Below are 27,289 nucleotides of genomic sequence, written 5' to 3' on the forward strand. Positions count from 1 at the left end.
AAGGTGATAGGGTGTACTGGCCCCCGAGTCAGTCCCACAATCGACCCCATCGGCTCCTCCCCCTAGGGTGCCTGCGTCAGCCTCGGCCCCTCTTCCAGACCCCAAGCATGGGGATCCAGCCCTCCAGGACACCCCTTTGGGTGTATCCTTCTCTTCCGAGGCCTCCCCTGATCATTCAGAGGAGCCACCTCGCAAGAGGAAATGCAAGAGGAAGCATGTTGACTCCCCCGAGTCTGTCACATCAGATACCGACTTAGAGGAGTCGGAAGGGTCCCCAAGATCCCTCTCTGAAGATGTCTCCTTCTCAGACATCCTTGAGATGCTTAGGCAGAGGGGGAACTGGACTTTCCTAAGCCCTTCCGAGGGTGAGTCAGTATTCCTGGACGCGTTTGGATCCCGACCTTCCACCTCCTGGGTGTCTCCGCCTTTCGACCCACTGATGTCTGTGGTGGCTCAGAAGGCGTGGTCAGCTCCAGACACAGTGGAACCGACCCCTAGAAGACCTGCCAAATTCATTACTGCACCACAGGACAAACAGTTCTTGACCAAAGGTGTCCCCGTTGATGCCATGGTGGTAGCGGCGGCCACAAAGGAGTTGGCAGAAACTTCATCTGTCCATCCCCCTAACGAGGAGTCCAGGGCGATGGACAGATATGGGAAGCGGATGTTCTCTTCAGTGACCTTTTCCATGAGGTCCCTGAATTATCTCTGCCACTTTACCCGTCTTCTGAGGGATCTCCTGAAAGAGCTTGGAGAATACCCTCCAAGATCCATCAGCTGAGGGGGCCCAGGCTAAGGCAGCCTCCCAGCTGGCGACTCTTAATTCAGTGGTAAACTCCTCCATGAGGCTCATTTCGTATGCAGCTGATGGTGCGAATAGAGCCGCAGGCACAGGCGTTGCCCTAAGGAGGCATGCTTGGATGCGGCTATGTAACTTTGCGGAACCTTTCAGAGCATCTTTCACCAACACCCCTTTTGATGGTTCCTCTCTCTTTGGATCACAGGTGAAGGATACCCTTACCAGGTGTGAGCAGGAAGGCAAGACTCTCTCTGCCGTAGGAGTCCGTTTTTCCACTCCTTCCAGTCCATATCCCAAGGGTCAGAAGAGCGGAAAGATGTGGTTCCGGAAATCCCAGGGAGCCTTGCCGAACACACGTGGTGAGTTCCCATCCAAGGGCGGAGGAGGGAACAATAATAGACGCCTCCCTTGTGGCAGAGGGGGTCCGCAAAATCAGGGCAGCAGAGAATCCTTCTCTGAGAAGCCCTTCCAGCATCCCTGAAGAGTTGCCCAGCTGCCCACCTCTGGAGGCAGTCGGGGGAAGATCATTGCTGTACCCAAGAGCCTGGCAAGACATAACACAAGACAAATGGGTACAGTCCGTTATATCCGGAGGCTACCGAATTCCCTTTGTTCGCACCCCCTTAAGGTCAAACAAGTCCCTTCCAGACGTTCCACCCAATCTAATGGACCAAGCAGTTCAAGAGGTCTCAAAACTGCTAAGAAAAAGGGCCATCCAGCAAGTCCCAGCAGACCAACAAGGATCCGGAATTTACTCGAGGTTCTTTTTGGTACCAAAAAAGACAGGGGACTGGAGACCCATTCTGGATCTCAGCAGACTGAACAGGTCTGTACAAAGAACGAAGTTCCGGATGGTCACGCTACAGTCCATTTTGCCCTTCCTGGGTCAGGACAATTGGATGTGCTCTATAGATCTTCAGGATGCATACTACCACATCAAAATGGACAGACACTCCAGAAGATTCCTTCGCTTTCGGCTGGGAGCCAGCCGTTATCAGTTCAGAGCTCTGCCCTTTGATCTCACCACAGCCCCCAGGGTGTTCAGCAAATGTATGGCAGTAGTTACCGCTTACCTGAGACGGCAAGGATTCCAGGTGTTTCCATATCTAGACGACTGGCTCCTCACTGCTACCACCAGGCATCACCTTCTGCGAGCCAGAGACTGCACTATCGACACTTGCTCCAGGCTAGGTATCACAATAAATTTTGAAAAGTCTGCATTGTCGCCCTGTCAATCTATCACCTTTATAGGCACACATTTAAATACCAAAGACATGTCAGCGAGCCTCCCACCAGACAGGGTATTAGCGATTCGCCAGCATGTGAAGATTTTATTAGCATGCAAAAGAATTCAAGCCAAGTTTGTCCTCCAAACTCTGGGTCTCATGGCAGCAGTGATCATACTTGTCCCTCTAGCTCGTTTTCACATGAGGATTCTCCAGTGGCTTTTCACCCAATGGTCCTTCCAGCAGCTTCCCATGTCTTTCATGATTATGATCACACAAGCATGCAAGAAGCACCTTGCGTGGTGGATGGTCTCCACATCAGTGTCCCACAGCAGACCATTTGAACTCCCCCCTCCAGTTGCTACGGTGACCACAGACGCCTCCCTGATTGGGTGGGGGGGGGCATTATCAGGACAGAACAGTCCAAGGCACCTGGCAAACTCGCAAGTACCATCTGCATATAAATGTCTTGGAGATGAGGGCCGTGCTCTTAGCGTTGCAGGCTCTTCAGGACTGTCTTCCTATCGGGACCATTGCAATTCAAACAGACAATATGTCTGTAGTGTGGTACATCAACAAGCAGGGCGGAACTAGGTCCTACTCCCTATGTCGAGAAGCACTCAGACTCTGGCAGTGGGCAATCTCTTCCCAACCAGATCTGATTGCAACACACCTCCCTGGGAGGTTCAGCATCATAGCAGACAGGCTGAGCAGAGCAATTCTCATGCCTCATGAGTGGTCTCTGAATCAGGTAGTTGCGGACCGAATCTTCCGCATATGGGGCCAACCTTGCTGCGACCTTTTTGCAACTCCCTTCAACAGCAAGTGCAGCAATTTCTTCTCTCTCCTTCCACTTCCCAGGCATTCCCCCAGAGACGCTCTAGTCCACGATTGGCCTCAGGGACTTCTTTATGCATTCCCTCTTTTTCCCCTAATCCCGAAGCTAATACAGAAAGCTACCGTATTGGGCTGCAAAATTATCCTCATTGCTCCTTACTGGCCTCTACAAATATGGTTCCCGTTCCTGCATCGCCATCTTCTCGAGCAGCATTGGACTCTGGACCTAGTTCCAGACCTTGTGATTCATCAATCGGGCGGGCTGCACCAATCCCTACAATCTCTCCAGCTCACTGCTTGGTTGCTCCACTTCCAACTTTAGCCAGGCTTCCAGATATCTCGCCCTCTGTGCGCGAAATCATTTTGTCATCACACAAGTCTACGACTAGAAAAACTTACGCTAGTAAGTGGAAACGTTTTTCTTTCTGGGCAGAGGCTAAAATTATAGACCCCTTTTCAGCCCCTGTACACCACATTTAGGAATTTCTTGCGGAACTCTTCCATGCTGGGTCTGCTTCCACTACAATTAGAGTTCAGTTAGCTGCAATTTCAAATTTTCACATTGGCGTGTCGGAAAACAATATCATGTCTCATAAGCTATGTAAAGCCTTTCTCAAAGGAACCACTCTGCTCAGGCCCCCAGTGAGAGATCCTCCACTACCGTGGGATCTAAATTTGATTTTAGCTTCTCTAATTTTGCCCCCTTTCGAACCTGCAGCTTCTTGTTCCTTGAAGTTCTTATCTTGGAAAACCCCTTTTCTGGTATCTATTATTTCAGCCAGAAGAGTTTCAGAACTTCAGGCTCTTTCTATCCGTCCCCTGTACCTCGTGTTCCACAATGACAGGGTTGCTCTCAGGACTAATCCTTCCTTCCTAAGGTCTCTTCAGAGAGTAACTTGAATCAGTCCATAGACCTTCCTGTGTTTTTTCCTAACCACTCAAACAGGGCGGAATATAAGTTGCATCAGTTAGATGTTCACAGGCAACTACGCTTTTATTTGCATAGAACTAAGGACATTAGAAAATCGGACCAACTTTTCCTGTCTTATGCAGTCTGTAAGCAAGGTCTTCCAGTCTCCAAAGTAACCTTATCCAGGTGGTTGGCTTCTATCATTACATTCATATATCAACTGAGGAATAAAGGATTGCCAGTTAAACCAAAAGGTCACTCCACCAGAGCTTTAGCCACTTTGGTGGCCTTTCAGGCTAGGTTGCCCATGGAATCTATTTGTGCTGCGGCTACATGGGCCAACCCACATACTTTCATTTCGCATTACAAGTTGGATTTGGTTTCCAGAAGCAGAGCTGATTTTGGTTCCACTGTTCTGAAGAGTCTTTTCCGATGAGCCACCCAGGACTTTAGGTGCTAGGGACGCTGTCCCAACCAGCAAGAATGAAGGCGAGATAGACAACTTAACATAAAGAAGTTATGTACCTACCATAACGTTCCATGTTAGTTGTCTTCTTCTTGCCTTCTTTCTTGCATCCCACCCTCCACCCCCCTGTCCTAGTGGACTGAGAAGAGTTCCTCTTGATTTTTCACTGGCTGAGTCTTCACTGGCTATTCCTTTCTGACTAGTAATCTCTCCAGTATGATTTATGCATGCTAGGATAGGATTCCTTTATTATTATGTCTGCAGTTAGACTTACCAAATGACATCTGGGTATCTAGTGCCAGGCATCATGGGATATAGGGGGGCCTCGAGCCAGTAAACAGCTCTCGAGCTTTTGAAGATGGCCGAGTCGGAGCCGACGATCGGCTCCGAACCCAACCAGCAAGAAAGAAGGCAAGAAGAAGACAACTAACATGGAACATTATGGTAGGTACATAACTTTTTTCCTGTCATTCCTTGTCTAAGGGCAGAGTTCCTTTGGTGGGCAGAGGCTTGCAACCACAAGGGACTCCCTTTCACTCAACCCCCTCGCCCCCCAAACCCTGACAACAGACTCATCAGACAATGCATGGGGGGCTCACATGGCTGACAGATGCATTCAAGGCAAATGGAGACCAGGATAAATTCACCTACATATCAATCAAAAAGAAATGTTAGCTCTACAGAATGCTCTGACAGCCTTCAAATACCTTATCCTCCCAGGACAACTCTTGATCAAGACAGACAACACCACAGTTATGTGGTACATAAAAAAGCAGGAGAGAACTCATTCCTACCCACTCTGCAGGTTAGCCATGACCCTGTGGAACACAGCCTTGAGCAACCAAGTGCACCTGCAAGCTCAATTCCTGCCAGGCAAACAAAATTCACTGTCAGACGACTTAAGCAGAAATCTACTGGACCCACACGAGTGGAAACTGGAACCCAACTCATTCAAACTTATAACCCACAGGTGGGGGACACCATAGGTGGACCTCTTTGCCTCCCCCCAAAACCATCAATTGAGCAAATTTTACATCAGAAATTCCCACAGCCAAGCATGGAAAGTGGATGCCCTATCCTTTACATGGGAAAACCTCTCAATTTATGCCTTCCCCTTCTGCCCCTCCTCTCAAAAGTACTATTCAAGATCAAACAGGACAAACCAAGGACAATCCTTATTGCACCGGACTGGCCCCGCCAGCACTAGTACCCACATCTACGCAGTCTGGCAGCAGTGCCACCCTGGCACCTACATCAGCACCCCCTCCCTGCTGTCCCAGCAGGAGGGACAGATTTTGCATCCTCAGCTGCAAACCCTGAACCTTGCAGCCTGGCTTATTCCCTGAATACACCACCAGCAACCATCAGCAAACAGGTACTGGACGTTATCCTTGAGACCAGAAGGTCTAGTACTAGGAAATCCAATGCAGAAAAATGGAAAAGATACTGTTCTTGGAGCTAGTCTGAAGGAAAGGACACAGCCGTGCCCACCTTACCTCAAATCCTAGATTACCTAGCAGAGCTGCTCCACAAAGGCCTATCCTTCTCTTCTATCAAGATTCATGCCTCGGCCATCTCAGCTCATTATAATACTGAGCCGCCTCTTTTCTCACCCTCTGGTCAAACAGTTCCTGAGAAGAGCTAATAATTTAAGACCCCAGAGGAGAGCTCCCACCCCTGCCTGGGACCTTACCTTTGTACTAGAGAAGCTCACGCTTCCCCTTTTGAGCCTGCTGCTACAGCACAGTTAAAATTCCTCTCTTGGAAAACCGTCTTACTTCTAGCCATCACTTCAGCAAAAAGAGTGTCTGAGTTACAGGCACGAATGGCTGTGGAACCCTTCATTATTTTCCATGCTGACAGGGTTTCCCTCAGGACTAACTCATTTTTTATGCCCAAGGTGGTAAGTGGTGCAGTTCGTCTTTTGATACAGGCTCATCCTCCAGTTTGTTGTTTTATTTTTATTTTTTTTTTCTTATTCATCTTGAACTATAGTTTTTCTCCCAGGGTCTCTGCTGAAAACGGACCTGTGTCCAGATCAACAAATGTAAATAAATAAATGAAAGGAAAATCTGCTTTTAGTGGAACTTCATAGTAACCTGATCAGTCTCTTGATTCACTGAAACATAACAGACTAAGGAAATTACTTTAACAAAATTGTTTCCATCAAGTTAGAAAATAGTTTCTGCTTTGTCAGAAACGTAGTGCGTGTACAACACTAGATGAATCTCCAACACTTACTTTGTTATAGAAATACCCCTTTTGTTTAATATCATAAACTTTGATCAATTTTTATTTCTTTAAAACAGTATGCAGTATGAATTTTTAGTTTAGCTGTAATTTTGAAACATGTTCATAATTTCTAGCATGTATTTTAATTAATAACTTTAGACTGAAATAAAAGCAGAAGTTGGTTAGTGATGATTTACATTGGATGCAACAGCAGTCCAGTATTATAGGCTACTTTTTAACTGATTCTTTGTGAATATGTTTAGAGGCTTGTCTTACTTAAACATTTCCACTTCTGTTACATTTAATAATAATTGGTTTGTTGTTGAAGGAAAAAACAAGAGAACAGAAAGAAGCTGAGCTGATACCTAAAGTACAAGAAGCTGTAAATCATGGGTTACGTGTTCTGGAGTCTGCTTTTGAGCAATTGGATATTAAAGCAGGAAATTCTGATTCAGAAGAAGAGGAGGTTAATGAAAGGGTTGAACTCATATTGGAACCAAAGGTATGAGAAGAACTATAACGTACTGTAGAAATCTTTGTGGGAACACTGCTTTAGAAGTCTGTAATTTTTAATACTTGACTTTAGAACTACTGCTGTCTCTTAGACTTATTTTGTAAATTTTACAAATGTATTATGCTTGAATTTCCAATTCAACAAATGGATTAAGTAAAGTCTGTCAGCTATTACATCTATACACAGCAGACTGGTAAATTCCTTAAAAGCCATTAAGAATTCAGTCCTTCATTACAATGGCTTCTCTCAAAATATACAAAGAATAACAAGATAATGTTCAAATATAAACGTGTAGCCAGATTCAAGAAAGCGCACACGGTCCGTTTCCATAGTGTTTTTGATTCATTAAGCGGCTCTACACAGTGTATAGAGTGGCGCACAGCTAAGTAAACAAGGTTAACAGTGTCCTGCAAATTACAGCATAAGCAGCTGTATGCTAATCAACCAATCCAAGATGGAGGAGATATTCCACAAGCTATAAAGCAACATGTAGACTCAGTGCTGGATTTCCCTGTGAATCCCAAAACCTATTAGAATACAACCACGGAAGGGAGTCTACACAGTAAAAATGTTAAAGGCTGCTGTTGCTTTAATTTATGTGCAACAGGGTGACATCTATCCTGCTACTGCTAATAGACCAAGATCAAGAAGAAGAGTTTTCAGACCCCAGGTAACTTATCACAATTTACATGATGTGGAAATTGTAAAGTGCTACAGGTTGGATAGAGGCACACTACAGGAAATCTGCAACTTCTATCATAGGTGTGCTCAATATGCCCTCTTATTGGCTAAGAGGCAACACATAGCACACTCGTTACCTGAGGGTCTAAAACCTTCATCCTACGCACGTACATATAATAACATTGATGTCAGACAACTGTCATAACCTTTGCCTCCATTTGTTTTGGCTGTGTACTGCTTACATCAGACAGTCAGACCTGAACTAAAACTTGTAACTGCTGGATTTTACAAGGTAAGTATTGAACCTGGTTCAATACCATATTGTGTAATATGAATGACTGGCATATCCTTGCATGTTATTATTTGTTAGTGTAAGCAAGTAAATGTGGGAGCTTTTTAAAGAAATGACTTTAACATGTGACAGCAGAGACTTATTTGACTTGCATGTATCCATTATTAAGTAGTAGGCCTTAGGCATCAAAGATTCACACAGTCATACCTCTCAAAAGTAATAATGATCACTGCATGCCCTCAGTTTGCCACCATACGTTTATACTGGAAAATCATTAAAGAGAGAAGTTTGAAAGTAGTGATACACATTGCAGTTTCAGACTTCAAAGTCTCCACAAGATCATTGACAGTAAAGATGGAAAAATTTTTATGCTATCAACTGTGTAACATTCTAAGTCCAATATAAGTCAAAGCTACAATTACCAGTTCAAAATCACAAATACAGATATACTAAGCACTAAGTCAGCTGTGCACCCTGAGCATCAGACACAAAGCTTAATTATCCCTGAATCCAAAAGATAGAAAACATAAGTATGGCACAGTTATCACTTGCACAGGGTGCTGGGGGGGTGGTTAGGAAGCCTAGGCCGACACAAAAGGTTGGTGAGTGTGTGTGAGTAAGAAAGAGAAGCAAGCAGACATTTAGATAAAGCAACAAATGGCCAGTGAGACAAAGCTGAGTTTTAAGCTGCGCGGCTGAACCATGTAAGTGTTGTGTTTGTGTCTGTGTGGGTCCTCCAGGTGAAATTGGTGTGCAAGTGTCTGCCTGAAAACAGTCAATATCTGTGCTAGCTCTTCATCATGGTATGTCAAGACAGGTGTGGGCCATGCATGGTAGAGGTGGAAGTTCATCCGCGTTATACCTGACCGTGAGAAATGGCTCTGCCAGGAGTTACACTGGCACATCCACGCCCACGGTCAGATGCACTGCTGTTAACTGAATGTGACTGATGTATGCTGGATGATCTTCCCTCGCGAGGGTGTCCAGGACCACGACCCCATGGCATGCCACATCTTGAGTGTGGACAGCTCAACTACTGATGGAACAGTGGAAGTACTGCCGCTATGGGAGCGTGATCAGGCACAGGCACATTAGCTAACAGCAGATGATGTGGCTGACCTATGCCCACGAGGATGCCATTCCCCCTCCCAGCAGACATTCCATCACAGACCACTCTCGTGCCAACGTATCATTCATCCAATCTATCGAATCGGACACATGGTGGAGGCAGATGGTCTTCGTGTTTCACTGTTGCAATCATCACACTTGGGTTATCCTGCCAGGGGTAGCCCTCAGTTGGCCCGAATACCAGAGGCTTAGTATTTCTGTGTCTGTTGCTGTCACTCCAGGACTGATGTCAGGTCATCAGTGGTATAAAATCAGGCAGCTGACGCCATTACATCAGTCTTTCTTGCTGAGAAGCCTGAAGCAGAAGACGTTTGCACGAGTTTCCAGTCGGCCGCTACCTGAGTTTTCGTTTCCAAACTGAAGTTGAAGTCTTCTAAAGCTAAGATCCCCATTTGGGATCCTTTTTTCTTGCTCTAACCAATGTCAGAAAAAGTTAACAATTGTATCGCCTGTGGAAAGCAAATACCACACCGAGACTTCCATTCTTACTGCGCCACCTATTTAGGCCCAGCCCACTACTTCCCTCGCTGTTGCTTTTGTACTTTGTTCAATGCCAGAACTAAACGTCGGCTGGCCCTTATTGTAGCTAGATATTTTCGCTCTCAGTCCTCACATTCCGATTTGGCTTCGGTAAGCCATCCGACTACCGATCTTCCAAAAAAATGTAAAGCTAACGGTAGAGACAGACCGCACAGGTCCAAAACTGCCAACGACGCTTCTGTTAAGCTAGTCGTCAGTTTTCCGGTCCTCAGTGAGGCGCTTTTGCAGCCCCTGATGTCTGCTTCTGTGGATTCGCAGGCCGCTACCAAGATCCTATTGGAGTCCAGGATGCTGCAAGACTCTTCTTCAACTAGGGATCCTGCAGATGTCTATTCATTGGATGGGTCCGGAGCCGCTGAGCAGGCACCGGCTTCCAAAGAAGTTCTTTGCACTACTGATACTTGACACAGACCGACTACTTCTTTCGCTTCTTCAGTTCTTTCTAAGACTACAGAGTTTCTAAGGCCCAGGGTATGAACTACTCCCAAAAAAACGATAACCCAAGCTCAGGCACCTGCTTCCGTGCCTCAATCTCAAATGCTTAAAATGGCAGAAGACCTTATTATGCTTATTAGGGGAAGCCAGACTAGCCCTTCCAAAAGAAAAAGAGACTTGTCCCCAGTAGTTTTATCTGAACAGGAGTCCGATGACTCTGATGCATCTGAATATGAAGACATGCAACCCCTCTCTGCTTATGAGGATTCTGATGCAGAGGAATCCATTCCTTCTGCCTCTCCACTCGAGAATTTTTCATTTGGTGAAACCCTACATACTTTAAGGGAGCATTTCCAGTGGGAATGTCAGGACTATCCTCAGTTAAAAAAGAGACTCTGTGAATTCTTAGATTTACCTCAGCACAGACCTTTAGCCATTCCTCCTGTCCTGGATGTTGTGGATGATGTTTTTCTGGAATCAAGTTTGACTGCTGACACCCTTCCTTCTTCTCCCAGGAAACCTGACAGGTACTACAGAGTCCCTGACTCTCACTAATTCCTTTTCAAAAATCCTACTGCTGACCCAGAGGTCATCTCCCAAGGACCTAAAGGAATTAAAGCAACCTCAGCTAAGAATCCCACCCCCTCAGACAGGGATTCCCGAGCTTTAGTCAGATGGGGTAAAAAAGTATACACCTCTGCAACTCTTGCTATTAGAGCATTAAACTGTCAGTTCCACATGCTGAAATATCAGCAGCATACTATGGAACCCCTCAAACAAAAAATATCTTCCTTTCCATCTTGTGCAGAAAATAATTACAAGAGCTTATGCATTCTGCAAGCCAAGTTACTAAGCACGCCTTGCAATGTGGCTAGGACGCCCTAGAAGCATCTTTCAGGGCAGCAGTCACTAGTTCTGTCCATAGAAGGCATGATTGGGTTAAGGAACAGACCTTGCCAGACCATGTCAAATCAAAATTATTGGACGCACCATTGAACAGACTATTTATTTGGCACCAAGGCAGAAGAGGTCTTAAAAAAAGATGGAAGAAAAAGCTAAATCTTTGCAGACAGTTAGACCTTTTACAGGTCCAGCCTCCGAGGTTCAGTAGGCTTTTCCCCTCCAAGCACTGGTACTTTCCAGCCCAGCACAGCCTAGACCCAGGGGAAGCAGACCTCCCAGACAGCAGTCCCAGGGAATGCCGAGATCTAAGAAATGGAGTTCCTCCTCTTCAAAAACAGGGAGTGCTAAGCCACCCCCTTATGGTAAGAACTCACAATGACTTTACACCTCCACCCCTTACCTCTGCCCACCTGCTTGTGCCCCTAGGAGGAAAACTCTCCTTTCATGCAAACAGCTGTGCCTCTATTACCAACGACTGTTGGGTCCTCAACATAGTGTCCCAGGGATACATATTTTATTTCCACACTCTGCCAACCCCAAAAAGGTTCCCAGATCTTCCTTCAAACCAGTGGGCATAGGCCAAACAAGCAAGTCCTTTCCCTGCTCTCCATGAGGGCAATACAGCATGTTCCTGCAGACCAGATAGGCCAAGGTTTCTATTCCAGACTCTTCCTGCTACCCAGAAAAGAGGGCACCTGATGCCCAATCCTCGATCTATCCATTCTAAACACCTTTCTGGTGATACCAGAATTCAAAATGCTCACCTTCCAGCAGCTTCTTCCTATCCTTTCCAAGGATGCTTGGTTAGCCACCCTAGACCTAAAAGAGGTCTACCTACACATCCCAATCAGGGAATCTTGCAGGAAATATCTACGTTTCAGGGCAGGATCCATGCACTTCCAGTTCTCTGCACTTCCCTTTGGCTTATCCACTGCTCCCAGAGTTTTCACAAAATGCCTGGCTCCAGCCATTGCTTTTTGCAGCCAAAGAAATATTCAAATTTACTCCTACTTGGATGATTGCCTGATTCAGGCAGACAGTCAGGAAAAGCTGTTTGCAGCACCTGACCTTTGTAAAGGACCAACTGGCCTCCCTGGGGTATACTATCAATGAAAGGAAATCAAAACTAGTCCCCACACAAAAAAAAATTGTATTTCTGGGAACAAGCCTGGACACAGCATCCCAGATAGCATTCCTTACTCCAGAAAAACAAGCCGACCTGACAGGCTACTTTTCTCAACTAGCCACTAGAACCCAGTTATCTGCAAGGAAAATCCTGCAAGCTCTAGGGTTCATGGCCTCCTGCATTCTACTCATTCCATATGCCAGACTGCATATGAGGAAACTACAATGGTACCTAAAAAGCCTTTGGTGTCAACACTCTCAAGACCTGGAAACTGTACCCTGTCTAAGAAAATATTTTCTTTGGTGGGCAGCAGCATGCAACCACAACAAGGGACTTGCCTTCTCACAACCCCACGCCGCCTAAACCCTCACCACAGATGCATCAGACTATGCCAGGGGTGCACACCTGGATGGCACGTGCATTCAGGGTCATTGGAGCCCAAATCAAATACATCTGCACATAAACCAAAAAGAGATGCTAGCTGTTCAGCATCCCCTGACAGCTTTCAGACCCCTACTCTTCCCACAGCCTCTACTGATCAAAACAGACAACACCACAGTGATGTGGTATATCAAGAAGCAGGGAGGGACTAGCTCTTATCCTCTCTGCAGGCTCATCAATCCATTAATTTGCCCACCCTTTTCCCTAACCCACAAAACAAGGGGGAAATGATTTTACACTCTCTAGATGTGCTCAGACAGCTCAGATTCTATCTGGATAGGACTAAATCTTTTAAAAAAACTGACCAATTGCTAGTCAGCTTTGCAGCAGAGGCAGAGGGCAAGGCAATATCCAAACAATCTCCAAATGGATAGCTCACTGCATCCATTTCTGCTACAAACAGCATGGGAACCGCCCCAAAAGAGGTCAGGATGCATTCCACCAGGGCAACCTCCACCTTTGCAGCTTTTCTCAGAGTGGTCCCCACCAGGAACATCCTCGTGGCTGCAACATGGACTTCTCTTCATACCTTCACCGAGCATTGCCACCTGCCTGTCTTCTCCAAATCCACGGCAGGCTTTGCCACCGCAGTGTTGCAGGGCATCCTAGCCAGCCCCCAGTCTTCTTGACTGCCTCTACCCTTTTCTTCAACTTTGGGAATCAACCTAAGTGTGATGACTGCAACAGTAAAACACGAAGAACATAGTACAGTTGTGTACACGTGCCATAAATGTAGATGTTCGAGTGTATTCACTGTTGCAGCCCTGGTTTCTCACCCTCCATCCCCCTTGTCTCTCTCTCTCTCTTCCTCTCTCCTTACAGGGAATTTTTGATATTTACATTCTACTGGTGGTGTTCTTCCACCATAGCCTAGCTCTCTATTTGGGGGCTCCTGACAGTTGGGGCAAGAAAAACTGATGTAATGGCATCGGCTGCCTGATTTTATACTATTGAAGACCTGATGTCAGTCCTGGAGCGACAGCAACCGACGCAGAAATACTAAGCCTCTAGTATTTGGGCCGACTGAGGGCTACCCCTGGCAGGATAAGCCAAGTGTGATGACTGCAACAGTGAATACACTCTAACATCTACATTTATGGTAAGTGTACACAACTGTACTTTACGCATGTCAGCCTTTGCCACATCTGCAACCCTAAGCTTTTCTCTGGAGCACCTTTGGAACGTGCCTGTGCAGTCATGATGGCCGTAAACATATGTTGAGTGGCATGAGAAGAGACACCTGGATCAGGTGAAGAATGGACAGCAGGCCTCCTCGAGCACCACCAACAACCCTTCTGTGTGGCACTTCGCCCACACTTTGACTGCAACCAGAGTCAACAAGCACTGAAGCCTCAGTAACCACACTTCCTAATCAACTGTCTCACCCCTCCACCTGTCCAGTATCTGAGGGCTGACTTGAATGTGTAGGCATGGACTACTGGCTGTATCTGATGGAATTTCAGGGGGGATTGGTGTATGTCAATTCAACCTCTGCACCCCCGACTGTGCCTCTGTTTGGACACCGTCATCATCGGAGTCTGCTGATACTCTGACATCAGATGGTAGAAATCCAACACTACCATGTCAGAATTACAAGTGATAAGATAAGACAAGATAAGCAATGAACACAGGAACAATAAATCCCTACTACTGTTGTCCAATATATGCTAACAGAATAACAGTGGTGCCACTATTAAGACAGTACAGCAATACACAAAACAGTCTTGACTTCAGCATCACACACTAAAATATTTATTTTAATTTCTCATCACTACTGACATAAAAAATATTTCACTTGCCATGTGCAGATGGTAGTATGGCTCTGTATGTTGGATGGTCCTGGAAAAAGTTAAGCAAAGGGTAAGGACAATAACACAGGAGGTAATATTCTCCCCCTTATATGTCCATTAATTATAGTTTCAACAAGAACTTGGATGACAAGTCCAACCTAAAACCATATGTAATTAATCAAAATGTGGTGTTAACTGTAACCGTCTTCACCCCCCCTCCAAAAAAATAAATAAATAAATAAATTATTGTGAAACAGAGCTAACATATTGATTTAAATTGTTTTACTATACAACAGTATTTGACAGTTGAGATACAAAAGCCCTCCTGAAAGCTCCTCCTTGGATCTCCTGGGACATGCTTGCTGTCACTGAAACAGTAGCCCCAATGTCTAGAACATCATGTTCCGCACTTTCCTGGGAGCTGGCTGGGTCTGTAACTGTGGACAGGAGCTCTTTATTTGCTGTTAGTGGTGGCTCTGTAGCAGGCCCCTCCCCGATACCCATCCGATCACAGGCCACTGCAGCTGCTCTCCTCCATGCAGATGTGTTCACGTCAGTGGCCCTGTGGTGCACCCGGTCATATGTCCTGCTGTGGCAGCCCACTGCATTAACATCTGCAGCTAGCTGCTGCCAAATTTGCATTCTGCCTGACATATCCCCATGTCCCCACTCAAGCAAGAAGGCACCACGTTGCCTAAAAGCTTTGGCAATTACCTTATTTTTGGGGTCAGTGAAGGGGGGTTTTCGAGGATTGAGATGCCTGGGTGCCACAGTCACAGGTGTCCTAAAAGACAACAGAAAGATAATGCACACAAGTATCACATAACTACAAAATAACTAACTGTTCCTAGATAAGAGAAAAGGTAGCATTTCAGTATTACACACTGGAGAAACATAAAACAGTCAAGAGATTTGAAATATGAACAGGCTGGATGCAAAAAACACTAGAGTAGCAGCTGCAACATATCCTTGTTTGTGCCATAACACAAATGCAGCTTTGCTCCCCCACACCCAGAAGAACAGGCAAATGACCCATTTTGCTAACAAACTATCTTTAAAGTTGCTAAAAGTGTTGTCAGATGAACTGTCCCTGAAACATGTCTACAGATTTAACACAGAACATTCCATGTTAAGGTGTTACCAGTCATGTATACCTGTGAAATCCCCTGGCAAACATACCCATGCTTTCAATACACTTCTAACTAATGCATACAGGTAAGTGTACAAGCCTTTGCTAATCAAAAATTAATGATAAAATATATAGTGTGTGTGTGTGTGTTTGTGTCTGTGTGTAGTATTAAAACAGATTTTTCTTAATTGCATTTCAGCATATGCATTATATAGCCGACGAAATGCAAACATACCTTCTCAAGTTCAGTAATACTATGTGCAGATATATCCCAAAGTAATAGCCTCTTTTCTGTGTTCTTCATATAAACAAGTCTCCTCACCTAAAGTTTCCCTAGCTACACGGTTGCCTTTTTATAGTGTAGATTCAGGGCTGTCAGCACAGTGAAGATGCATATGAGGTGTGGTTCGTTAGAATTACTGAACCCCAAATATTTGGCTCCATGTAGCAAATGTAAATATAGTGCAGTCACTCCCTCAGTGTTTGTTTTTAATGGATTGCAACTGTGAATGATTACTGGTAGGGTCAAGGAAAACACAACCTCAATATGTGGGTTTGTCAGATTAGACTTAAGTGTTAGATATAATTTTGTCAAGGTTGGAAATGCAAGTAAGCAGCATGCAGCTCACAGGTGTTCTGTTCGTTAACATCCATCCTCTCCTTTATTTGTTGTCAGCTGCATATTATTGCAGTTTAATATCCTCACACATTTTAAGGACATTGGTATAGAATGGCTTATAGACTGCATGTCTCAGATAATTGTAGAGGTAGGAGAAGAATGAGCAAGAATCACAGAGAGGTAAGAGAGTTGTTGCGTATTTGTAAGCAAAACTCATAACTGGTTGTATGATCATTTAGTGCGCTGCAACCAAAATTAATACATTTGCAAATAACACTTGTATGGTTTTATGTTACAGTAGACGATGATGCAGTTAGTTGTATGCAGAATTATTTCAGTTCCTTGCTGCAAAGGTGTTTGTGTGGCAAAGAGGGATAAGGCACCCTTACTGTGTTCTGAAGATTCACTGGTTTGAGAGTTCAAATACAGACCCGTGTAGAAATATCTCATGTGTACTAACATTTTGTAGTGTGGATGTCCGATTATTTTTCTTCATTTCAACTACTTTTTCCTTTTTTCTTTTTTTTTTTTTTTTGGGGCAATGTTTGCACAATGTGCCACTTACCGCAAACATGGGAATGGAGAAAATGTCAGGTTTGGCTGTGCTTATCTCGTTTGTGTGAAGTGCAGCAGTGAGCAAACTGGACTAGTGGCCCACCCAGGAAGCAGAGAGAACATCTACAGAACACCTGCAAACAGGGCATCTGTAAAAGGGCAAAGGATCAAAAATGATACATTGTTGCAATTTCTGTGTTCCAACACAACCCAGCGCTTAGCAGCATTGCTAGTCAGCAAGGTTCCCCAGCAGCTGCAGCCATCGAACAGCTGCAGATAAGACACAGCCAGTATTTGAAACCAGATACATTCAATTAATTCTGTTGAGCACCACGCAAACCTAGTAAGCGGCGTTGCACGGATGTTAACACAGAGACCTTAAGAATGATTAGGAAATGTCATGTAACTAGTCCTGTGGCAGCATGTGTAAGTGTAATTTTGGAGTACAGATGGTCCTGGGTTCTAGTACAGGGTATGCAACTGTTGTGACAGTGTAGTTTATAGCAGTGAACTGAAAAATAGACAAGTGTTGTTTCAACATTCTTGTGGCAACAGGTCTAACTTGTAGGACTGTCGTACACATAGTCCTGGCTTCTAATACAGGATATTCCATAGAGTTGTACTGTTGTTCCACTTCCATTATATTCACTCTCAGTTATATAACACTGTAGCTAGTGTAGGTGATATGAATTGTATGTTTGAGGGGTGAGACATCATTATTGTGTTTTCAGATGTATGACTGAGGGTATACTGTCTACTATATTTCTCTAAGTATAATTCTGCTATCTGGTCTTGCATGGGCTTCACAATTAAATAAGACACGCACATGACTGGATCTATATCAAATAACCTTGTCAAGTCACACACATACATCTGTAACAACTCTGTCACCTGTATTTATGTATGATTCCATACTGTCTGAGTAGCACTGGTGTGGCAAAGATGGAAAATCAACAGTGGGGAAGAAAATGTTTTGTCCCTTATGTTTAGATTTGAATCCCACATTGTAAAAATCAATTTTCCTCAGTGTATAAATGCAAAAACAAATATGTCAGATCATTACATTTATGCCCCCAGTGCATGTCTGCAAACCTGGTTTGCAAACTTAACTCACCTAATAGTTGCCTTCCAATTTCCAGGCAACATTACTAGACACCCCTCAAACTAAGACCAAGTGCCAGATTAACCTTCCAGTTTCACTGATTTAATTTCTCCCTGCTTGACACTGCTGTCCTCCATTTAATATTACACAAATACTGTTGGCATTGTTGCTTGGGTTTGCTCGCAACCAGTAAACACGTTAACTGGAATTGGCTGGAAAGCGTCAGTTTCCATTGCTCTAGTTCGGCTGGTAGACATGGCTGGCGTTCTAGAGGAAGGTATCAAGTTTAGGGTACATAGGTGGGGGTGTACAGGAGTCCAGGATATTTATTGGACTCCTAGTAAAGTGCCACAGCCAAAGGCTTCTGCAGGGGAACTATTTTAGCTCCCAGTACAAGTCTGAGGTATGGAATGGTTTGGCCCAGGCTGTATCCAGTGCCACTGGTATCCCAATCACTGGAGAGCAGTGTGGGCATCATTTTAATGACCTACACAGGCAAAAAAGGGATACTCTCAACTGTTGGTTGCATGATTTTGAGACTGCGGACATCCCATAGGTGTGTAAGTATGACAATAAGAGAGTATTTCTAAGACTTGGAAAGCTAAATATAGGCAAGACTGGCATGGTTAATACTTTTTTCTTTTCTGTTCTTTCCTCAGCTCCCACTGAACGTGATTTCAATTGACAGGCTCATGGTGCTCGATTGGAGAGACTGAGGGAAGCAAGTGGTATATATGCAGCAGAAGAGGAGTGTTATTGTAGCTTTAAAAGTTAAAGACAATTTTTTGGTCTTTAAAAAAGTTGCATCAACTTGAGTATGCTTATCCCAACTGTAAAAGCAAGTATGCATGCATTAGTTTGTAGCACAAACCAGTTGCAGTAGTCCAGTATTAGACTATAGTCAGGTTTTGGGTTCAAATAACCTCAATTCACAACTATAGAATACTGTCATTTTTTTCAATAATATTTGCATTAAATTAAAAACTCTGTAGCAGTGGCACAGATGCCTTAATGTAAACTGTAATCTGTATAATTGGGACATGCCCATGTGCAATATATGCAAATTAAAAACTCTGTAGCAGTGGCACAGATGCCTTAATGTAAACTGTAATCTGTATAATTGGGACATGCCCATGTGCAATATATGTACATTTCAAGGATTACTTTCAGCAATCTGTAGTATAGTGTGCATCTTTTAGGACATATAATTAAATGTAATACTTCAGATAAGGGTTGTATAATTGTATTAATGCATTGTATGTCACGCATGATGGTACTAATTTTCCTTTTTCTGTCACCCGGACCCTTATCTCTCTCTCTTTTTATTTTCTGTTGTGTTTTGTCAAAATGTCTCCATGTCACCCAAGTGTACCACATCACTAAATGCTACACAACACAGTGAGATAGGCCAGCCCCAGTGGATCAGCCTGCCTTCACTCCTCTTGTTCCAGCACCGATGCCGTGCACGTCTGGGAGCCAACCTGGCAGCACTACCTGTGCCCTTACGTAGTACTGCCCTGGAAGCTGGTGCAGTGGTACACTTGGAAGCAGTGGATGAGGTGGTGATTTCATCACCTGCTGGGAGATGCCAGGGTCAGTGCATAGGAATATGCATCACACTGTTGATTTATGCCTACGCTGGATGGAGAGGCTTTTCTCCCTCATGGGTCCATAGGAGTAGAAGATGTCAACTACTCCAGTGATAACAGTCCAGTGGGTGAGGACTCTATTCTCACTGTCTCCAAACTTGAAGGGCATGAGCCTGGGTTGTCCCCTCCCTCACCCCCCAGTCATGGTGTCCCCAACCTTTTGTGTCTCACTGTCCTGGTCTCTTGTCTGCTATGTCTTGTTTGTTCCTCACCTACCTAACATACCTGACTCAGACATACCTACATCCCTTAACCAGCAGTCTTACTGAATTAAAAAAAAAAAATGGGCACATGTTCCCCAAAATTAAAAAAAAAAAAAAAAAAAAAAAAATCATCCCATACATACCTCTTCATTTTGCACGTGTCGTTCCTGACTCACCTGATTCGGTCCAGCTGGCCATACAACATGATTACATTGTTGTCACCCCTCTCTCTGGAGGCAACTGTCCAAATTCAGCTAATATTGTGCACATATGATTCGTTTTTACTGATGAAGAAATTAATAGCTCTGGTTCTTTACTGCTTCCCTCCTGCACTTTCCTGATTGCTTTCCTTTTGTTTTTCTCCCTGCTTGCTCCCCATTTCATCACTTTACTGTCTACTCCATTTTAACGCCTATAATCTGGTCATAAAATAGAATTGCAAGCATCACACACAAGTAGCAAAAAAAGCAGTGGATCCCTTCACTTTTTGGCTTCTATGTTTGCACTGCATTTAGCATCACACAGCAATGCCAAGCGATGGAGAGCGGCAGTACAGTACTGCAGCTGTCTCTATGCAATCTCGCTTAACCCTGCTGCTCTATGCCAGCATACAACAACACGTGTACTTTAAAGAATTAAGGTCATTGCATTATCACTTTTTTAAAGTATTTAAATGTATTAGATATACTTAGATTCTAACCCAGTATCATCTGGGCTCAAAAAGAAATGTCAATACATTTACACCTGCTGCCACAGAGTCAGTTGAGCAGCAGGTGTGTTTCATAGACTCCATACTAACTCTCAGACTTTAGCAGTGCAGTTTGCATTATCGTACTGCTTAACTGCATGCAAACATGGAAGGTATTGGAAATGTGCACCTTGCATGCGCAAACACTTTGCCAACTGTCGTGCAAGCCTACTGATCAGTGCACTATGGAAAAGTAAATATTATGTTTTACTGCTGTTTACTGTTCATTTCCTGTTTGTGACTTGAAATTAATTGAAACATAAACTGAAGGCCCTGTCTAACAGTATGTCATATATGTACAATACAGTCATGTGCTGCCCCCCCCCCCCCCAGCACTGCAACCCTAGTGTGTCAGTACTTTTTTCACACATGTATCATCTACACTACAGAAATTAATATCAAATGTCTGCTATGCAATGAACATAAATCTGTTAGCAAGCAGAACTGGAACTAATGACCCATAAGCCTAAATAGCCTTTTCTGCAAGGCTAGGGAAGGGACTCCGCATGAAACGTGTTCACATAGACACAGGTGACCTTCAACACACTTGACCCGACCCATTTTGGTTTTAAGGGTAGATCTTCCTTATTAAACCTAGTGGACTTCTTTGATACTGTTCCCAAATACCTGGATGAGAGATAACAGGACATATTCCCTGCAGTGAGCTATCCAAGGCCTTTGACACTATCCCCTGTTCAGGTATTGTAGAGAAAATCTCCCATCCTGGGATTACCCCATGAATTACAAAATGGATAACCAACTTGCTCACTGACAGAAAACACACTGTCAACGTTGAGGACTGCACCTCCACCACTAGACCACATACCAGTGGAATACTGCAAGGATCTGTGCTGGGCCCTCAACTCTTTGGAAACTATTTCTCTGAAGTCCAGGCAAAGGTATATGGCTTGTGGCTTACCAAGTTTGCAGATGACTCTTAACTGGATGGAGTGATTATAGAGTCCCCAAACTATGTTAACATGTTACAGAAGGGACTGACAAATGATTGGTGCCAAAATCATGGACTGAACCTTAAAGCAAAAAATGCCTCATTGTCCCCTTTGTTAATGAAGTACCCCTGCTAATTATGATATAAATAGTACCCTTTTATGTTCAAACACAGTGTTGCAAGACTTGGGAACACATGTTGATAGCAATCTACACGTCAGTCATGTGTCCATAGTTGTGAGAGACACATTCTACATTGCACACCTCATAAATAAGGCCATCATGTCTTTGACGCCCACACACTAGCCCAGTAATCAAGGAGCCTCACTCCTCCCCACTAACACCAGTGAGGGGCATGGACATTGGGGGGATAACAAGTACACACACAGTAAAGTACAGTTTCTCTTAAGAGCACACCGAGATCGCAGTCAGTCTGGGGCTGGTTTCTCCCTTTCTCTCCAGGTCCCCAAGAAGACTCCCCACTAGCACAGCTATAGGGTCCAGATCTCAGCCTAGTGGTCAAGCTAAAGCCCCCAGCACCCTCTCTGTCCAACCAGTGCTTTGTGTCCCTGCCAAAGTAGCTGACTCACATGCACACACACACACACTTGAAAATTTGATTTAGATACAGACACACAGACACTCCTGGGGAAGGCTGGCACAAGTTCTCCAGCTATGCCTCCTCCTCTCCAGACTATAAGGTAGAAATCATTGCCACCAACCACTATTTATCAGCTACTAAAAAGGCCCTTACCAAAGGGTGTCCAATTTCACTGTGCAATATTACTGCTATCCAAATAGTAAGTGTGCCGAACAGCAAGACTATTGGAGTGGATTGGACGTCATCACCAAATACATGCAATGTACTCTAAGAGCTTAAATTATCTCTACACAAAACAGCCACAGATGAAAGGTTTAAAAATATTTGCTAATAATAAATAAAAACACAAGACAATATTTATTACTTCAACACAGTGACATTACAGAGTTCAGAAATCACACGAAACTTTAAAAACAATGTTGTAGGATAGTGTGGCATAAATATAGAAAACAGCTAATCTGGCTAATATTTCTGTCCAACTCTAAGAGAAGTACTAAAGTCTAAGAGCCTACTTACATAGCAAAGCAAGCGCCTGGGGAGTTGTTTTCAGCTTTAGACAAAATGCTCATTTCTTTCTATCCTTAAATTGATAACACAGTACTGCTGAGACATTTCAGATTACATAATTCTCAACCATTCTGATTTAAGTTTCCCAGGCTCACATAACTTAAAATTTACATTTCTTTTTGTAATCTGCACCTGCAGGAAGCCACAGCAATAAAAGACATTTCACATGTAAAATCTAATCTCTGGTCCTAAGACAATAGAAAGAATTCCTTAGTCCAGACATCCTGTCTTTGAGCTTGAGATCAAACAGTCCTAAATGCTCGACTTATCAGCTTTCTTCCAGCAGGGTGCACTGTGGTTACACTTTTGAAGCTCAGAACATAACACAATTGTCCTACTTTTGTTACACACGCCTGTGGATCCTGTTAATATTTACAGTGACATAGAATTATTTACAAAATCCTATCTAGCTAGTCTGGCAGTTTTCACATCCAAGACCAGGGGGGGGTCATAGCTCTGCTCTACTCTACCCTTATCAGACCTCTGAGTACAATGTTCCCTTCTGTCTGTACCTTACCAGACACCTGCAGCAATGGGAGATAACAGAGGTTTGTGACTGGGAGAATCCAGGGCCTCCAAAACATGGCATGCACTGTATTCAGTATCATGCAAGTTGCTGAGAGGTGACCTATCCCTGGCCTACAGAGCAGTCTCAGACCCTGCCCTACTGGAAATGCTGGGCATCTGCAGATCAAATGGGACAAGAATAACTTGCTCCAGTGATCTCAGCCTAGCCTTTGACATAAAAAGAACATGCTGGGAAGACAGATACATCTCCCAGCGATTGCCACTCCTCTCTAAAAGGCTAAAGACTGCAAGTGAAGCAGTGCTCCTCAATGACCGTATTCAAGCGCAGCCTTGACAACTGGATGGGCGATTGTAAATTCACCCCTGGGGTGGCACCTATGTCCCTCATGGACAAGGGGCAGATGGTGCTGATCACAAAATCGCTCTGTTAACAATGACCGTCTAACTATGCTGAATAAGGGTACTTGTGCTTTTACACAGATAGTCTTGTAAACACCGTAGGACCATTAGGGTAGTGGCCTCCTATGGACCTATGCAGGCCTTACAGCATCTTTTCTCCAACATGCTGTTATGATATCATCCACCGTAAGTTTGACCTGCAGTCTTGTAAAAGTCAGACTTGTGCTGTGGTGCTTGCATAAAGTACCCAGTTATGTAGGTTCATAGGTTCATACTAGGCTATCTGCCCAAGGGCATTTATAAGCCTAGCCCATAGTTGTTTGGCTTTCGCCACCCCTTTAGTTTGAATAAAACTATGCCTATTATTTTGCTGTGCCTCTGTCAAGCAGTGACACTGAAGTAATCCCTGGGGTATATCTGCGAGCCCCCATCCATTGGTCAAGATTCCTCTTGAATAAGGCCAGCGAGGTGCTCTGCCTCACATGTACCGGGATTTTGTTCCACAGCATAGGGAGTCTCTGGGTGATGAATCTGTCCCTCCAGCATGTTCTATTAATAACCGTGTCAAGGTTTAACCGTGTCAATGTAGTCTGTGTACTTAGATGGAGGTTCTATTCTCTCTGCATTTCAACTGGTCTGTATGTGTGTGTGTGTGCACTTGCTTGATATTACAGAGAGCTTTTTACTCCATCTTGTGGGTCAGTGTTGTTGCCATATTCTCCTAACCAGACCCTGCTGATGTCCGCTATATTTGATTTGTGGATGTGAACTACTCCGACTAGGGCAGGGTCATAGACTGGCCTGGCTGAAGTCACCTCATCCTCTAAGATACACATTACAGTGGCATGGATTTCAGTCTGTCCACATACATCATGGCATGGTTTATATGAACTGTTTTTTTTTTTCTGCGAGTAACCCGTGTGGTCTCTCAAGCTGCTGCATGTTTCTGGTGAGGTACATGCCAAAGAAAGCATTATACTCTATATTAGTGCTCTGATGAGGTTTGAGTACAGTGCTGTAATATATTCCTGCGATCTGAATACAATGGCATGACTTATGATTTGGACAACATAGGCTTTCAGTACCAGTGTGGACACTTGGTGGTCGAAGTTCAGAGTACTATGTACATGTGTTCCCACTGCTTGCATCATTGGGTTTCAGCATAGTGAGACTATTGTCAGAGCTGTAATTAACAGAGAATTCCACTTTGCAGAAGACCAAAATAGACACATTTTTGCATTTATTTGTAGACCATGTGGCTTTGTCAGCAATCATTTGTCTGTGTTAGCTCCTTTTGTAATATGTTGTCATCATAAGTGGACTCAGTGATTGCACCCAGTATGCAAGAATCAGCAAACGCGGTAAGCCAAATACTGTACACTTCAACCTGAACTGGCAAGAAATAGAGTCCAAAAGTAAAGGGCCAAGCACAGATCCCTGGGGTACAACAATGGTGACAGCTCTACTGGTACAGGTTGATTCACCAACTTTTACAGTATGTGTTCTGTCAGTGAGCCAGTTCCATTACCCAACTAGTGACATGAAGTTTAATCCCCAGCTGGGAGAGTTTCTCAATGTTCCCTGCGTGGAGGGTTGTGTTCAAACCCTAGGCCAGTTGAAGATGGCCAGTATGCACTGTCTTACCTTCATCAAGGCCTGTCGCACAGAATCGGTGGGCTGTGACAACATCACAAATTGCCTATCACATGACTCATCACATACACCTTCCGGACACTGTTGAATACACACTTCAACACACTCTCCATACAGAGTATGTTGCTGTAGAAGGATGTTTTCAACATGCATCCGTGTGAACTGGCAGGGAGGACAACACCCGATGCATGCATGAATACACACATCCTGACTCTCCTTATCTGTGAGGTAGACCAACATGTTGTCATGAACCTTTTCTAAATGAATACTAGTGATATCCTGGCTGTGTGCAACAGACCTGTGTGAGTTGTTAATGCTACATCAAGCTTGAAGCATCTGTTAAATGTCCTCAAAGAGGTCATCAGAGGCATACATGATGACAACACTGTCAGCCGTTTGAACTTGACAAGCCCAAGGCATTTGACACAAATCCAGACTGAGGTATTCACTCAACACTGTCTCTGTTGCCAAGTGTGTAGACCAGTATATCACATACATAACATCTAAATATGGCAGCATGTAGGAAGTGATTTGTATCTCTGGTCCAGTGATCAGGTCCATACATCAGGGCTGTCTGCTAAACCCTTTCCTGTTTGTTATTTAAGTGATGGACATCACAGATGACATACACATCCTGTGTCCAAACAGCTGCCTGAAAGACTACAGATTGTTGGCAACCATTGACTCCAGCTGACATATTAGTATAATTTAGACAGTATCAACACTCACCAAAGATTTCTGCCACAGCCATGACAGCACTTGCAATGAGAAGAAGACATGGGGGGGGGGGGTTGTTAAATCAGGTAAACAAACACACAACCCAAGTGTAATGTAGACATCACACCTTATAGTCAGACCAGTAGGTATGTGACCTGTGTCCTGGGGTAGATGGTAAGTGGAACATCCACCATCATGTGGTCACAGTGCTGACTACTCCCTTGTATGTAACACAGCTACTGTGTATATGAAGGACATTCACACTATAATACCTCCATAGTTCACAGCCTTTTTCACACCAGTAACTGAGTTCAATGCACCTTTCTTCATGTACATCCCTACACATCTTCCAGTGATGTGTAAGTGTTCCATCTTTGTCACAGTGAGCTGTCACACATCTTACTGGCCATACCTAGGTATTCTTTTTGTGGCATAAACATTACTGTCTGATGGTGCGGAATTTGCATCAAGTTGTTACACCCGATGCATGTGTGCTACATGATGATCTTCGTGTACCGTTTTGGACCTTGACGGTCTGTCTCTGTCTTTTTGTTTGCGTTTGTGAATTCCGGTAGTCGGATTGCTAACCGACGACATTTCTGGATAGTTAAATCTTGAGCCAAAATATTTAGATGCAAAAATATACTGACGCTTAATAGTGCGTTGGTTAAATTTATCACAAAGCCGACAGCAAGGCAAGTTGTGGTCAGGCCCTAGGCAAAGAATACAGTACAAATGAAAATCCTTATGAGGTATTTGCTTCCCACAAGTAATACAATTATTAACTTTTACTGACATCAGTAAGGAGCAAGAAAGTTTTCCCAATGGTGGGGTACTTAGCTTTAAGTTGAAGACTTCGGTTCTGGAACTCGAAAACGAAAATTTCAGGAGTCGGCTGACCGGCACTTGCGAACTGCTTCTACTTCGGGCACCGCTCGGCAAGAAAGACTGATTAAATGGCGTCGGCTGCATGTTTTATACCTCTGATGACCTGACGTCATGGAAGAAGGGACAGCAACCGACGCAAGAACCAAGGCTTCATTATTCAGGCCGACTGAGGGCAATTTGCCAGCAGATTACCCAAATGTAATGACTGCAACAGTGAATATACTCGAATATCTACATTTATGGTAAGTGTACACAACTGTACTTTCTGGTGATACATACAATACATACATAGGTGTTTGACAATATTAATGGCATGGATAACATTTGTGAGGGTGTGAATTGTATTATGTATATATGCTATGCACACCAGTCAGCTACTCTTTATTGATTATAATGTCGCATACAGGTGTAGCAGTGTCCCTCCTAACACCTCCAGCAGATGTTATGGTGCCAGGACCCTGTGTGAGTACCGTTAAAGTGTGAGGACATATAACAGTTGTACCAGTGTCTTTGTGTAGAATCATCTTTGATCACTGTAAATCGCATGTGTTATATCAGAGGCATGGGATTACTGATGGCCGCAGTGGTGGTGCTGTGGTAGCGTTGTCGCCTCACAGTAAGACGCTGTCCGGTTCGATTCTCAGCTAGAGCGTCTTATGCGTG

General features: G+C 44.2%; 1 protein-coding gene across 3 annotated transcripts in view; it reads left to right on the plus strand.

The window, feature by feature from the left end:
* LOC122789133 (WASH complex subunit 2A-like) overlaps positions 1 to 27,289 on the plus strand; it is a 2,558,205-nt gene that overhangs the window by 190,511 nt on the left and 2,340,405 nt on the right. For all 3 annotated transcript variants that reach the window (XM_044056354.1, XM_044056357.1, XM_044056356.1), the window contains exon 5: positions 6,799 to 6,972. In XM_044056354.1, the coding sequence (XP_043912289.1) occupies positions 6,799 to 6,972 (174 nt within the window). The remainder of the gene's footprint in view (positions 1 to 6,798; positions 6,973 to 27,289) is intronic.

Source organism: Protopterus annectens, chromosome 14.part0, assembly GCF_019279795.1.
Source record: "Protopterus annectens isolate FY-2018-M chromosome 14.part0, PAN1.0, whole genome shotgun sequence".
Taxonomy (NCBI): Eukaryota; Metazoa; Chordata; order Ceratodontiformes; family Protopteridae; genus Protopterus; species Protopterus annectens.